The 17,047-nt window shown below is 40.1% G+C and overlaps 1 protein-coding gene across 9 annotated transcripts in view; it reads right to left on the bottom strand.

Annotated features, from left to right (window-relative positions):
• MAP2K5 (mitogen-activated protein kinase kinase 5) overlaps positions 1-17,047 on the bottom strand; it is a 212,653-nt gene that overhangs the window by 124,425 nt on the left and 71,181 nt on the right. For all 9 annotated transcript variants that reach the window (XM_073304431.2, XM_073304437.2, XM_073304432.2 and 6 more), the window contains one exon: positions 11,625-11,664. In XM_073304431.2, the coding sequence (XP_073160532.1) occupies positions 11,625-11,664 (40 nt within the window). The remainder of the gene's footprint in view (positions 1-11,624; positions 11,665-17,047) is intronic.

Below are 17,047 nucleotides of genomic sequence, written 5' to 3'. Positions count from 1 at the left end.
AGAGTTTTTACTAATGGGCTGGGTCAGTGCCCAAGGAGTCCTCCTCTGTGTTACAAGCTGCTCATCACCAGCCCTCAACACCATCTGGGCACAGTAGTTTTATCCTTAGGTGGTCAGTCTTTGTGGGAAGACGCTGGAGTTCTGCCTGGAACGCCTACCTCTGTATTTGGCGCAACCGCTCTCATGCCAGAATAAAGTACTGGAGGTGTCCATGGCACTGGTGGAGTCAGCTTTGGTGCCAGAGGCACCTGTGCCATTGCCAGTTCTTGTCTCGATGCTGTGCTGATCTTTAGGGTTGCGTAATAAAACTGGCTTGTTCACTATCAGCACTCTGGAGGCTAGTTTCCTCAGGACCTGAAGAAACCTTTGAATATTGCTTCAGGAGACGAAGCTTCAGCCACAGGTCTCACAACCGATGCACTCTTGGGGAGAATGAAAGGCACTGTATATGCTCAGTGCATATGACACTCCTAAGCAGAAAGAGCACTGCTATTCCCATCTTTCAGTGAAATTAGTCCATTGCAGAAGGGGCAGGGCTTAAAACCCGCAGGTTTCAAATCTGCCACATTGAGTGGGACTGTACAGCAGGTATGACCCGTGAACATTCAGTCCAGATGGGTCGACATCATTCACAGAAGTCATATGTCAATGGATCAGAAGAGTCGTGGGGGTTTTATTGAAGAGTTTGAGAAATTTAGCCAAATCTAGGAACTAGTGGGTCAGACACTCACCAGCTTCCTTCTCGCAACCATAGAATCATAGAATCATAGAATATCAGGGTTGGAAGGGACCCCAGAAGGTCATCTAGTCCAACCCCCTGCTCAAAGCAGGACCAATTCCCAGTTAAATCATCCCAGCCAGGGCTTTGTCAAGCCTGACCTTAAAAACCTCTAAGGAAGGAGATTCTACCACCTCCCTAGGTAACGCATTCCAGTGTTTCACCACCCTCTTAGTGAAAAAGTTTTTCCTAATATCCAATCTAAACCTCCCCCACTGCAACTTGAGACCATTACTCCTCGTTCTGTCATCTGCTACCATTGAGAACAGTCTAGAGCCATCCTCTTTGGAACCCCCTTTCAGGTAGTTGAAAGCAGCTATCAAATCCCCCCTCATTCTTCTCTTCTGCAGGCTAAACAATCCCAGCTCCCTCAGCCTCTCCTCATAACAAAAATTCCTTGACAACAAAAATGATTAGGGGACTGGAACACATGAGTTATGAGGAGAGGCTGAGGGAGCTGGGATTGTTTAGCCTGCAGAAGAGAAGAATGAGGGGGGATTTGATAGCTGCTTTCAACTACCTGAAAGGGGGTTCCAAAGAGGATGGCTCTAGACTGTTCTCAATGGTAGCAGATGACAGAACGAGGAGTAATGGTCTCAAGTTGCAGTGGGGGAGGTTTAGATTGGATATTAGGAAAAACTTTTTCACTAAGAGGGTGGTGAAACACTGGAATGCGTTACCTAGGGAGGTGGTAGAATCTCCTTCCTTAGAGGTTTTTAAGGTCAGGCTTGACAAAGCCCTGGCTGGGATGATTTAACTGGGAATTGGTCCTGCTTTGAGCAGGGGGTTGGACTAGATGACCTTCTGGGGTCCCTTCCAACCCTGATATTCTATGATTCTATGATTCTAACTCATGTGTTCCAGACCCCTAATCATTTTTGTTGCCCTTCGCTGGACTCTCTCCAATTTATCCACATCCTTCTTGAAGTGTGGGGCCCAAAACTGCACACAGTACTCCAGATGAGGCCTCACCAATGTCGAATAGAGGGGAACGATCACGTCCCTCGATCTGCTCGCTATGCCCCTACTTATACATCCCAAAATGCCATTGGCCTTCTTGGCAACAAGGGCACACTGCTGACTCATATCCAGCTTCTTGTCCACTGTCACCCCTAGGTCCTTTTCTGCAGAAAGGGGGTAAGAAACCATAGGGGGTAAGAGGGAACCAAAGGAGGTACATGGCTGACCCACCCTTTACACCTTTGATTAGGAGCGTAAGGATGCACAGCCCCAAACAACAAGGCTATTTAAAAGACTAACTTGTGCATGTGTGTACCTACAGTGGAATCCACACTGACACATATTCCAAGAACAATATGAATTTACATCATGTGCCAAGCTCATGTCTGGAGTAACAGCCTAGTAGGTGTAAAATTTAGAGCTTCCCTGGCTCTTGCAAGTTCATGGAGAACTTCATTCTTGGGCAGTTTTGGAACTAGGTTTGGTCAGGAATTTAAGTAAAATCATGAACATCTGAATTAAGTTTAGCGCTGAAGGTATATGAGAACGATTGAATATGGCAGATGTTAACACAACCAGTATGTCTCCCTAACTCCCGCATTTAAAGACCATCTATAAATTCAAGTAATACCTTGGAAATTCTGAATAAGCAGCAAAAGCTAAGGAGTGCCTTTATGGCTCTCCATTTTCAAACAATGCAGTCAGCATCTATGAAAGGGAGGCACTGAAAGGCATAACCATTTATGACCCATGTGGGCCCAGCCAGGTTGAAGATTTGCCACACTACTTACTATTTTGTAACTTTTATTGTCTTTGGAGAAATAAATAGCTATCTTCAATCTTGGCACCATTGGTTCAAAAATTAGAAGGTTTGTTATGTAACATGAATAGGTCCGTTATATAGGTAATTGCTCTATTTGCCTTAGTGGTGGCAAAAACAAGGAAAGAATTGCATGAAGTTAATTTTCTTTATGGCCTAAACGGGTCAACTTAGTCTCAGCTTTTGTAATTTTATGTTGTTTATTATTTTATGTGGTGTTTTAAACGTGTCATTTGAATTTAGCAGAAGAGTTGAACCTGATATTTTATCTTTTGTATTGTGATGACTTAAATATTTGTGCTAGTTTTGTTGAGCGTTATGGTTAATTACTAAGATGCTACACTAATACATTTGAAATTGATTGACACTAAATGCATGTTATCCTTAGTCTTACTTTCCCCATCCATATGCTATCTTAGAGTTAGAACTATAGAGCAAAAGCAGTACTTTTGCAGAATTAAGAGAACACAAATTATGTGTTGCATATACTGCTGATGAAACAAAATAAAGAGAGAGACCATTTCCAAACATACATTTTACAGTATTGATGTCAGTCTAAAAGAAAAAAGCATAGTTTCTATCAAGAGTTTGCTTTAGGGTTGTTTGTAAAAACTCTCACTAAACTAAATTGTAACTGTAATATAGGGCTGCCAAGAAACATTTAACACACTTCTCTAGATCAATAGTCATTTGCCAGCAATATTCACTTACATTTTTCAGTCTGAAAAACTTAAAATAATTTGCTGGAACACTATAGCAGTTTTACCCATTAACATATTAATTTAATTTAATCCTACTTCAAAATATAAAGATTAATTTTCTTTTATTACATACCATGGACAATAAAAAGTCTCTGCTCTCTTCACTAAAGCTTTCACTGACCTAAGCACTGACTAGTTAGCGTGACTGGTGTCAAATACAGCACCAGTATCCAATCACCCAGGACCTGGCATGAAGAAAGGTCTCCCATTGTTTTGAATTAAATTATAATTACACACAGACTCTGCATTCTAATGTTAAAGATGACCTGCAAAAGGATAACCCTACAACTTCTGTATGTGCTTCATCCCCATGTACTCTAAATAAATAAATGATGAATGGGGAACCTAAAAGAAAAAAGTGACAAAGTTACATGCCAGCTCTGCTTTGACAGTCCAGAATGTATTGCCAGGAAGCCCCAGATTAAGCAGCCAATACATAGGAGCCACAGTAAATGTTGCATTTTCCACATTATTAGAGAGACCACTGCTAACTGTATCCAAACACAATAACTGGCTCTATTGACCAGCAGGGTTCCACTGTGTCTGAGCTGGAGCTGGCTGGCATGACTTTAGAAAAAATTAAAGAGGCCCATATGTTTCACACTAATTTGTCATCTGAATAACCCCATGCTATTTAGGGCTTTCAGCACTAATTGGGCCAAAAGTGTGTGTGTGGGGGGAAGGCTGCATGTCCTCCCCTAAATCTGAACATAGAATCAGAATCACAGATAATTAGGGTTGGGACAGACCTCAACTAAATCATCCCAGCCAGGGCTTTGTCAAGCCAGGCCTTAAAAACTCTAAGAATGGAGATTCCACCACCTCCCTAGGGAACTCATTCCAGTGCTTCACCATCCTCCTAGTGAAATAGTAAAGGAGTACATGTGGCACCTTAGAGACTAACAAATTTATTTGAGCAAATAAATTTGTTAGTCTCTAAGGTGCCACAAGTACTCCTTTTCTTTTTGCGGATACAGACTAACACGGCTGCTACTCTGAAACCTAGTGAAATAGTGTTTCCTAATATCCAACCTAGACCTCCCCCACTGCAACTTGAAACCATTGCTCCTTGTTCTGTCATCTGCCCCCACTGAGAACAGCCGAGCTCCATCCTCTTGGGAACCTCCCTTCAGGTAGCTGAAGGCTGCTATCAAATCCCCCCTCATTCTTCTCTTCTGCAGACTAAATAAGCCCAGTTCCCTCAGCCTCTCCTCTTAAATCATGTGCCCGAGCCCCCAAATCATTTTTGTTGCCCTCCACTGGACTCTCTCCAATTTGTCCACATCCTTTCTGTAGTGGGGAGCCGAAAATTGGATGTAATACTCCAGATGTGGCCTCACCAGTGCTGAATGGAGGGGAATAATCACTTCCCTCGATCTGCTGGCAATGCTCCTACTAATGCAGCCCAATATACCATTAGGCTTCTTGGCAACAAGGGCACACTGTTGACTCATATTCAGCTTCTCATCCACTGTAATCCCCAGGTCCTTTTCTGCAGAACTGCTGCTTAGCCAGTCGGTCCCCAGCCCATAGCAGTGCATGGGATTGTTCCATCCTAAGTGCAGGACTCTGCACTTGTCCTTTTTGAACCTCATCAGATTTCTTTTGGCCCAATCCTCCAATTTATCTAGGTCCCTCTGGACCCTATCCCTATCCTCCAGAGCAACTAACTCTCCCCCAGCTTAGTGTCATCCCCGAACTTGCTGAGCCTGCAATCCATCCCATCATCCAGATCATTAATGAAGATGTTGAACAAAAACTGGCCCCAGGATCGACCCCTGGGGCACTCCGCTTGATACCGGCTGCCAAATAGACATGGAGCCGTTGGTCACTACCCATTGAGCCCGACGATCTAGCCAGCTTTCTATCCACCTTATAGTCCATTCATTCAAACCATACTTTTTTAACTTGCTGGCAATACTACTGTGGGAGACCGTATCAAAAGCTTTGCTAAAGTCAAGGTGTATCACGTCCACCGCCTTCCCCATATCCACAGAGCCAGTTATCTCATCATAGAAGGCAATCAGGTTGGTCAGGCATGACTTGCCCTTGGTGAATCCATGCTGACCGTTCCTGATCACCTTCCTCTCCTCCAAGTGCTTCAAAATGGATTCCTTGAGGACCTGCTCCATGATTTTTCCAGGGACTGAGGTGAGACTGATTGGTCTGTAGTTCCCCGGATTCTCCTCCTTCCCTTTTAAAAAGACGGGCACTCTATTTGCCTTTTTCCATCATCTGGGACCTCCCCCGATCGCCACGAGTTTTCAAAGATAATGGCCAATGGCTCTGCAATCACATCAGCCAACTCCCTCAGCACCCTTGGATGCATTAGATCTGGACCCATGGACTTATACATGTCCAGCTTTTCTAAATAGTCCTTAACCTGTTCTTTCACCACTGAGGACTGCTCACCTCCTCCCCATACTGTGCTGCCCAGTGCAGCAGTCTGGGAGCTGACCTTGTCTGTGAAGACCAAGGCAAAAAAAGCATTGAGTACTTCGGCTTTTTCCACATCATCTGTCACTAGGTTGCCTCCCTCATTCAGTAAGGGTCCCACACTTTCCTGGACCCTCTTCTTGTTGCTAACATACCTGTAGAAACCCTTCTTGTTACCCTTCACATCCCTTGCTTGCTGCAACTCCAATTGTGCTTTGGCCTTCCTGAATATACCCCTGCATGCTCGAGCAATATCATTATGCCCCTCCATATAATCTGTCCAAATTTCCACTTCTAGTAAGCTTTCTTTTTTTGTTTAAGCCCACCGAAGATTTCTTTGTTAAGCCAAGCTGGTCGCCTGCCATATTTACTATTCTTTCTGCACATCGGGATGGTTTGTTCCTGCGCCCTCAATTAGTCTTCTTGAAAATATAGCCAGCTCTCCTGGACTCCTTTCCCCCGCAATTAGCCTCCAGGGGATCCTGCCCATCAGTTCCGTGAGGGAATCAAAGTCTGCTTTTCTGAAGTCCAGGGTCTGTATTCTGCTCCTATCCTTTCTTCCTTTTGTCAGGATCCTGATCTCGACCATCTAATGCTTTCTCTTTGTCTTTGCTCATGCTCCTTTTGTGCATAGTTTCCTTGCAACAACTGGGTTTTGTTTGCAGATAGCAAATTTTAAGGTGGAAGAGGTCTATGTGGGATGGGACACTGCTTAATACACCAAGAGGACATAACTTCCCACGCCCATTACTACTGACACACAGGCAATAAATAAGGATCTGGCAACACCCTTCACAACTGCAATGTATGTGGCTTGAATGTGCTGAAAGAAAATGAAATTTAAACTCTGCACACAGCAAATAAACCTTGCAGCATCTTTGAAAGGACCGGTGTGGCAAAGAAAGGAAAAATTGTGTCCTGCTCCTGGACATATTGAGAGCAGAAAGAGAGGTTAAATTCTTCAAGTATAAATTAACTCGCTGTGAATTTACTCAGCACCGTTCAGCACATATAGAAGCAGAACAGTTCAACTGATTTCAAGGAAACAGTTGCGGGTCAATCCTTAACATATGGCACGGTTGGAAATTTCCTGGGGAAAACCAGTTTAGGACAGGTCGCTGGTAAATACCAGCTTAAACCTAGTTTAAACTGGGAAACTGGGAAAAATAATTGCATCAGCATCTAGCATCATCATCAAGCACAGAAAGCATCTTTTCAACTTTTGGATACATCCATTCAAACTTGAGGAATTGGCTTGGTCTATCCACTATATCAAGTTGGCCCTCTGCTGCAGAATGCTGCATGGCCAAACAGACTTGGACTGGTAACCGCAACTGCATACTTCTGACTGCTTAATGCTTCACACATACTACTCTCCATTATTGTCATTTTCCTATAATCAAGTGTTTTCAACTTTTTTCAATATATAATATTGAAAACTAAAATGAGTCATGACATGTATATCTTCTTGAGAAAGTATCAAACAAAAATGTATACAAACATCCCAATATTCAGTATTATAATTACATATATTAATATTATGCCCACTGCAGTTTTAATTTGTATTCGTACAACCCTAAATTATTACACAAATTTACTGCTATATGTAACCACAAATTGAATAAGTAACTAAAACGAAGTGTAATGTGGTATGCATTAACAAAACAGCTTTTAACACAGAAAACGCCTTAAGCTGGGACTAACTTTTCCCAAGGCAGAAAATAACATGATTTAACATCATGTCATTCCTGACAAATGGGGAAAAAACTCAGGTGCTAATTGCAACTATCTACCTTCTAGAAAAGCCAAAGCCAGAGTGGGAATGGTGGATCAGAAGTGTCTGACCCAACTGAGGCTTTTCCAAAATTAGGAGAGATGATGATCCAGAACTGGAGATACAGAGGAGAGTTCTGGGAAGGAGGCATTTTATTAAATGACATACCTATGGTGCTTAACAGTGGAGTATCTGAGCAGCTCATAAGCATTAATAAATTCTGCCTCATGCTACTCCATGGTTAGGAAAGTAGCAGTATTCCCATTTTACAGATGAGAAACTGAGGCACAGAAGGGCTCTATGAACACACACACAGCGAAAGGAACTGGAACACTGAATTCAGGGAGAAAGAACCAGGAAACAAATAAGAGGGAGCAATAAGCAGGAAGGCAACACACACACACACACAACCCCTCACTCTACCTGAAGCCTGTCTACACTAGTTTTACAGCCCTGCAGCCCAAGCCGGCTAACACGGGCCAGCCACAGGTGTTGAATTGGAGTGTAGACATATCCTAAGGTCACACAGCTACTCTGCATTGAACCTAGATCTCTTGTCTACCAATCTTGGATCCTGAACGACAACACACTCCTTCCCTCCTGATGGAATGACAGAATGCCACAGTAAGGACAGTAGTATTAAGAATATCAACTCCTCTGCTTAAAATAAAGCAACCTATAAACATGCTAAGCAGCGTAAAACATATGAGAATTTGACTACTTAAGATTTCAAACAGGAAGGGTTAAATCTAAAAGAGAAATACCTGTGCACATTTCCTCTGCTCTCCTCTACACCTCCAGGACAAATAAGGATGAGTTGTCAAGTTAAATACAAGCAGTCAAGTGACTGAATTATAATTTACTCTGTGCTCAATTTAAATTAGTGTGAGGCTATTAAAATATCCAGTATAAATACGGCAATTCATCACAAGCTGTCATGGATGACTTCATCTATTTGCTGGAGTGGCATACGTTCCACTAAAGGGAACGAGAGTAAAATCACAGGTCAAATTAAGCTGCTATTCTGTTTTAATTCACTTATTTAATCTGTGGCGACATAATTGTCTTTTACAGTATGTACAACTCAAAGGAAATTTGGGAGTATTATAGTCAGGATACAAATGATTAATCAAATGGTCCATTTAAATGCTAGTTTAAGAGCAGCAAAAACTAAAACAGCTGAAGAATGGCAATCAGCCACAATACACACAATGCTAGGATTTTTCATCCGCTCTTAGATGGATTTTTCCCCCAATTAGAAAATAAGTAATATTAGGAAATCTATTAAATCCTCCATGCATTATCAAGCTGAAAAGTTTTTATGGCAGACTCAGTGTAGAGAGCTTCAGTCTGCAACATGTATTTTGTTTCTGCTCAGTCTACTTGCAATTTTCAAGACTAAATACCAGTACAAAGCACCTAATCAACATGACTTACAAGTGTTAACCTGGGTTGCCAAATCATTATGTAATATTTACATTTAATAGAAATATACTCATGTAAGAATAACTTTACACATTTGTAGCCCTTTCAATTCACAGAGATCACAGTGTCCTCTAATATTCGTCTGCTTTACACTGATCAATCCTTAACATTCTTATCAGGACAAAGGTCTTAATACCCTCATTTTTTAGATGGGGAAACTGAGTCAGAGGTAAGTGACTTGCTTAAGGTGACAGAGCAAATTAGTGACAAAACGGGGACAGAGATGCAGTTTCCTGATTCCTACTTTTGCGACCATTATGTTATAAACACATGACAATACGCATGTCCCGCAATGCAATTTTTGAAAGGGCACAGAATAAGTACATTTTAATTAATACTGATATGGACAATCAAAGCAGTGACATTTAGCAATCAAAATCCAGGCTAACAAACCCACAAGATACTAACTAACCCTTGGGGACTGGTCGACTCCTTAGGGCCTCCTTAGAGGGAAACAACAAGGTGAGGTTTTTTTGGAGGGAAAGGTTTTCTTGCAAATGAAAGGCGGGGGATCAGTCTCTCTTGCATGTAGTTAATCTTGACAAGCCCTTCCTTCCTCCAAGACCTGTGCCCTCACTTGCTCCACCACCTCCTGCAGATTATTTCCAACTGTTCCCACAGTGGGATGGTGGCAACATACTTCAGGAGATGAGGCTGTGGTGAAAGAAGCCAGAGTAACTTCGTGCCAGGGCTGGCATGGAGGGAGGCTCCTCTGTATATGGCTTGGAAGAGCTCTCTCTCAAGGGAGCAGAGGGAGCAGGAGCATGGAAAGAGACAGGGCTCCCATCCAGTGAGAGATGGGGGCAGTGTTCAACAGGCAAAGATTTTAGCCTTCAAAAGAGAAATCGTCTTGGGGAAGAACATTTTCGGCCCCACATTTAAAAAAAAAAAAGTCTTTTCCTGTTAAAATTATTATTCAGAATTACTTACAATAAACAAACAAGGGATCATTTTGTAGGACTATGGTGAGTTCTTGTCTTCTCCGTTTGATTGTCATGGGTTTTGTCAACGACAAACACAATACATGAAAATGTTAAAAAAAAAAAAAAAAAGGCTTCTTCAGTGTGCATGTGCAAAATTTGTTGAGTTCATCTCCTCTCTGAGTTCCACGTCCTGGGCTCTCTTTCAGAGAGTCATTAGACTTCAAACGTTTCCTGTATTCAGAGAGCCAGTTGAGAAAGGGAATCAGCAGCAAACATTTGCTTCTCTCAAATGCACAGGAATTTCCAATGAGTCAAATCAAAATACATAATTATGAATTTCATCTATTTTATGTGAAATACAAAAGGATTTTATCTGCCCCAAAGAAAAAGTCAGAGGCACAGCTGGAAAATTTTATTAAAATATACATGATTGAAAGCACAGAAAAACAGGGCCCAATCCTTGAAGCCCCCAATGCATGGAACACACACTGAAGTCAGCGAGCATTCCGGATATAGAGGTCTCATGGCACAGGCCAGTAACCAGAAGCTCCTTTTACTTCAATTCACACAAACAAACTGTGGCAATGTTGCTTTCAGAAGCTAGGCTGCAAGTACACCCTCCACCCAGCAAAATAAAATTCAACACAACTCAGTGACAGAAAAAACATTGGTTAGATATAGGATGGGAGAAAAGAGAGTTCTAATGAAAACCTTAAAAATTATCTCATAAATTAATTAAAGTAAACTTTTTCTTTTTTTAGTTACCTATTTAAGTTACCAAACCATAACAAACACTAAAAGGAAAATGTTTTCCTGAACTCTGTGGACTGTTTTAAGTTTCAGTGGTATCACAAAAAAACTATGTTTAGACCTTGGTTGATAAGTAAAGGAGGAACTTATTTTCAAATATTTTGTTTTAAAATATTAAATTGTATTTGTTATTCAACTCTACATATGCTGACTTGGTGCAGTGGAATCAGAAATAGTTTTCATTATTTGCCAACACACCTTTCAGTCAAACTTCAGTATGGATTGTCACTTATCTTAATAAATAATAATAATTCAATAGTAACTTTCAGTGGAGGTTCTAAAAATATTGACATAGAAAAATCCACACAGTTGGATACAAACAATAAAAGGAAAATTTAGGGAAGACTATGAAGAAAATTTTCAGAACAGCAAGATCTCTTAGAAAGCAGAATAATCTCCCAAGGGAAATAATCATCTCACAAAGCACATGAGAATATACTCTATGGAGTGCTTCTGCATCAGCAGAGGAACAGATAGGATGACCTGGATGACCTTTCTACCACTTATTTCTGTAATTCTAGGATTCAGGTGGTAAAGCAGAATCACAGCCAACTGGTTTTTATCCCCATGGTACACACCACAGCTATTCTCAGGATTACCCACTTAACCTAAATGGGGGTGGGGGGGCAAATGTAGCGAGCCTGAAGCACAATGCAGAATAATCCCCCTGCTACCACTCTGTGAAACCAGGTCATCTGGGAGCTCTGTGGTCATTCTGATTTGTTAGATTATGCAAGGCGATTTCCCTACGTAAGTACTGTGGCTTTTTAATGCAGAGAAGCAAATTAAGGTCTGATAATTATAAAAGGGAGAGGAAAGAAACCAAAGTCAAGATTAAAAACAAAACAAAAAACAGAAAATTACTACAATATCTTACCTTTACTGCCAGTATTTTGCCACTAGGGACATGATATGCTCTGCATGAGGGAAAAAATTAAACAACTTGAGATCCCGCAAGATAACCTTTATACATATATGCAACCTGTATATAATTAATTTCACATAAAAATGAATTAGTGAAAACACACTTTTACTGGAAAACAGTTTCCATATACTATTTCCAAACAGCAAACGTATTTCAAGGCATTTATGTCTAAAAACAACTGATCAGAAAAATGAATGTATGCACAATAAAACTTTTTTGATGATCCAGCAGTTTCCACATTATGTTTCTGCATGTTTTGTAGACAGGCACATATATAAGGGAATTTTATACTGCATAGTAATGTGGATATGGATATGAACTGACTTACCTTCATAGTTTCTTACAAAGTAATGCAAATATGCTGTAAACCCTTGTGATGGGGCGCCTGCCCCACACTAGGCTCTAAGGGTTAATAGAGCCTTGAGGGGCTGTGCAGGAGGCAGTCAATCAGAGAGAGGCTGAGAGAAGCAGTCAATCAGGGCCAGGCTGGCCCATATAAGAAGGCCTGCAGAGCAGAGCTGCTTCAGTCATGCCCTGGAGCCTGAGGAGGGCAGCAAGCACTCCAGACAGAGCAGTGCTGCAGACAAAGACCCCCCCAGGAAAAGGTACTGAGAGGTTGGAGGGGATGCAGCACGTGGCTGCCATCTATAGGGTCCCTGGGTCAGTACCCAGAGTAGTGGGCAGACCCGGGTTCCGCCCCTCCTCTACTGAGAAAGTGGCCAGACAATTGGCTGCAGAAGCCACTGAGAAAAGTGGCTGGACAGTGGACTGTGATACTGTCCCCCAAAAGGGGGGAGCACAGAGCGTGGCATAGCCAGAGGGCTGTGTCACAAAGATGACATCGCGATCCTGGGAGTGATGTGGGTCCCTGCAGCAGAAGTGACGGTGGCAAGTCGTCACCAGAAGAGGGCGCACTGGTTAGCAAAGCTGATTCAAGGGACATTCAGCAGGGGGTGCCGCAGTTGTGAGTTGCACCTCATCACAACCCTATGCATATTCTTCATATAAAATGAGCATTGTAGCACAAACTAATCCTCTCTAATCTTGCAGATATTTTGAGAGTTAAGACAAAGGGGCACCCAACTATATCAATTAAAATGAAAAACCCAGTGGTGATTGATTGTTCTTAGAAATCAAAAGACTAACCAGAATACTAGTTAGTGAAATCAACATTCTATAGTATAGAAATACACGTTCTATAGTCTATAGTATGATTAATATCTGTATTATAACAATGCATCTACACCTTAATGTCTACGTGTACTTGAAATGATTTTGCACAGTAATCCAAGAGCAGTTTGTGTCAATTTGTCTCACAGAATATTTATAATTGGCTGTTGTAAAATGAATATAATCCTAACTTTATTGTTCTAAGAAACTAAAGAAGTATGAGCAAAAAATTCTACATATAAATTTTGAATATAAACACAACCATTAAAGTTTTTTTTTCTTCAGTAATTTTACTGTCTAGTACTGGTTTATTGTACTATGTACAATATTGTCATATATGTGGCATTAACTTTAATGAATTACAATATCTTAGCACTATATACCACTAGTAATTATCACTGAAGAAACTTCAATAGTTTTGTTCCCATGCAAAATTATTCATAGTACAGGACAAGAATATAATTTACTCTTATATTTTTAATTGTATAATTTCTGTTAATGGCTTGGGAGCTTAAAAAGCTCATTTTAAAATATCTTAAATCAACAATTTATGGGATAATATTGATAAATATGTGAATGGCATAAACTTATAACGACTGACAATATTTTACATAGTATGCATCGAAATCAGTATTATTTTAATGTCAGTTTAAGGTGCAGAACACAGGACTGGCAGGTGAAGCTATAATAGAGAGACTGACAGTTGAATGCATAATAAATGAGTCAGGTGGAGTAAAAACTATTATGTAACTATGAATGAACCAACAGTGGCAAAACATTTTGACTTTAAGATCAGCAGAAATGATAAGAAAATGAACAGGCTGAGATAGCATGCTTAACGTCTGTTAGTTTAATATGTACCGTGCTGGACAGTTTGGCAACTTAATTAGCTTGTCAAGAAAGCTGATCTTTTTTCCATAAGAGAGGTCTCCTGTTTCCAAGTGAATTAAAAGGGAAGACTTGATTATTTAATTATGATGCGCACTAATTCATCCGTGGAAGTTTGGGTTAAATTTCCAGCAAAGGACAGATACCTGGTTTGGTTTACAGAGCATTGACAGTACCAATTTAACATTTAATTATCATTGAGAACTGGACCACAAAGGAGACACCATGCCCAGGGGTACAGTGTGTCCCTTGACTTTGCAAATGGCATGCTACCTGGGTGAAAGGGAATTTGTTTACTTCAGACTGATATGCCATCTCAATTGTCTTGACCTTCCTCAACACAATAACTGTAAAGTGATTAATGAAGTCTGAATAGGAGCTTTGGTTACACCAAAAGACAATGGTACACCTTGACAGTGTTTTAATTAACAGCTAAGACTTCAAATTAGTCTGCATTTGCTACAGTAATTACCTGTTCCAGTGAGTGTGTGGAGGAAATATTTTTGTTAGATATTAGATAGAACAGCAACCAGGAATTAACCAATCTGGCTAGTGTCAGCATAGATAACATATGAAGATTTAATACCCTTAGGAAGCTGCAGAATCATATCCTAAAAAGCCCATAGAATAATGTGCTGACCCTGAAAGTTTGTTTTTTCTTTACACTTGTTAAATGTACCCACCACCCAATCTATGGGTAAATATGCAGAGATTAAAGTATTGTTGTTTATAAATAATATACAGAACCATTCCAGGAGACAGCTCTTTACACATCTTACTGTCACCCAAAAGATAAAGGCTTGAGTAAAAGATCCCACTGTGCTAGAATGTGACATGTGGGACTAAGTAAGGTAGCAAGTTCAATGTAGTACACTCTCATAAAGACACACTAATGGCCCAATCCTGCAAGGTGCTAAGAGTTGATGGTGTTCCGCACTTGGCAGGACCTGGTCTCGGGTCAGCAGAGATACTTCAATGGAATATCTTCCATGGAAGAGATTTAAATTAAGTAAAACAAAGGCAACGGCTGTTGTTTAATAGGGACAGTTCTGATACAAATTCTGATGGTTGAGGATGCATCTGAACAATGTGAAAGAGCTAATTTAACTAGATGTTATGTGAAAGTGTGAAATTCTAAGATCTGTAATAATTTGCTAAATAAAAATAAATATATAGAAGAGCAGGAAAAAAATAATATGCAGTGAATAATAGATTTTATTCCATATCAGATTTTATGTAGCGCAGACAGACACTTTTTAGTTGGCTTTTGCTCTTAGGGCAAATTTTTGCTATAGTAAAATATCTGTGCAGCTCCCATTGACTTCAGTAAGAATAGCTTATGCAGAATCTATGGCAGAATGTGGCTCACAATGAGGACAGCTGCTTAAGCAATACAGAAGGCTGTCCACCAGTGTCAAGAGGATTCTACGCTAAGTGGAACTGCAGAGCAGTGTATTACTAAAGACTGTCTCACTTTTTAATATATTATGCATCAGGAAGCCTCATATAATGAATCACAGGCTTCCTCTAAACTACAGCAGGTCAAAAAAATTTCAGTGAATAGAAATTTTTGCCAAAAGATGCATTTGGGGGGCTCTGAAACTATTAGCAAATTTGTGTGGAATTTGACAAATACTGTAGTTTTGGCAAAAAAAGAAAAAAAAAGCGATACAACAAAAAAACCCTTATTTTTTAAAATTTTTGTTTTATGCTGAAATGTTTCATTTCAACCAATTCAAAAATTTTGTTTTGGGTTTCCATTACAAAATGGCATTTCATTTTCAACTTTGGCCAATTTAAAAAACAAAACACAGAAAAGGGCAAATCAAAACAAAACACCAAAAAATGTTTTGAGTTGACCTAAAATGTTTTGGTTGATTCAAAATGAAATTATTCACTCAGCTCTACTTGTTATCTCTCAGTGTAACTGAGGCCGGATATTAGTTTGTTTACCTTCACTTTTGACTTGTGTTCCTCATATTTTTCTAACTGCATTTTGTTTGCACAGCTCAATACACTGGCACTAACTTAATGACCAAAGAACTTCTATATGCTCATCTCCTCTAAGACTGTGGTAAATCAGTCCTTACCAACCAAAGGAAATAAATCCAAAACACTGCACCACGCAGAATAACCCAGGGAAACTACATTTTGAATTTATAAGAGTTCACACCTTACAGAAACCAGCCATGGAAGAGCAAGTCCATTTCTCTATTTTGTGTGTTCAGGCTTTATTTTTGCTCTGCAAATGAACCGCTGCAAAAGCTATAACCCAGATGATTGGGAAAAGACAGCTATAAATCATTTATTGTTAAGGAAAAATTGAACAGGCAGCATTACATCAAGTTAGCCAAGTTCTGCAACAAGAAGTTTAAAAGGCAATTTCAAACTATGCAAATGTAAACTACTCACAAATCTGAAAGTTATCAAAGTCGTTTCAATTTACAACTGCACAGATCCTTTTAATTTCTCCCCATTTCTGTACATTATTTACACTGTGCATGTGTAATTAATACCATGTAATGCACTGTTCATATTTTCCTCTCATCAGAGGCATTACCTAACAATCACAGTGGCAAACTGAAAAAATTTTGTGTTTCCCTCTTTCAGTTATATTATTAGAAGCCTGATCCAGCTCCCACTGAAGTTAGTGAGAGTCTTTCCATTGCTTTAGAAGTATTACAGGTAAGATCCTACATGCTTAAAAAAATAAAACACTCATTTTATTCTATCAACCTGACAACACATTTACAGAGAACATTATGCTGCACTGACTAAATTTTTCCAACAGCAAAAACAAAACACAAAAAAACCCACCTATAATATCTGCTAGGATTTTAGTTAGAAAATTCTACAGAAATCAAACAATTTTTAGAATATTCTAACACCATCAAATCCCAGTTTTCTTGACCAAGATTTCAGCTCTTTCATAAACTGCAATTCCAAAATCCTGAAGCAGGCATAAAACAATGCAGCTTGCTTCTCTACAAAAGAAAAAGGACACTAAACTTTCTAAACTACTACATGCCACAAGGGGCCACAGCAATGGTTCCCTCAACCCACCCAGCAATATTGTTAACCTATCCAACTATACTCTCAGCTCAGCAGAAGCAGCTGTCCTATCTCGGGGCCTCTCCTTCTGCCCCTCCACCCCCACGAACATGATACAGTTCTGTGGTGACCTAGAATCCTATTTTCGATGTCTCCGACTCAAGGAATATTTCCAACATACCTCTGAACAACATACTAATCCACAGAGACCTCCCTACCAACACTACAAAAAGAAGGATTCTAGGTGGACTCCTCCTGAAGGTCGA

Source organism: Lepidochelys kempii, chromosome 10 (assembly GCF_965140285.1).
Source record: "Lepidochelys kempii isolate rLepKem1 chromosome 10, rLepKem1.hap1, whole genome shotgun sequence".
NCBI lineage: Eukaryota > Metazoa > Chordata > Testudines > Cheloniidae > Lepidochelys > Lepidochelys kempii.
This window is presented reverse-complemented; position numbering and strand designations above follow the sequence as displayed.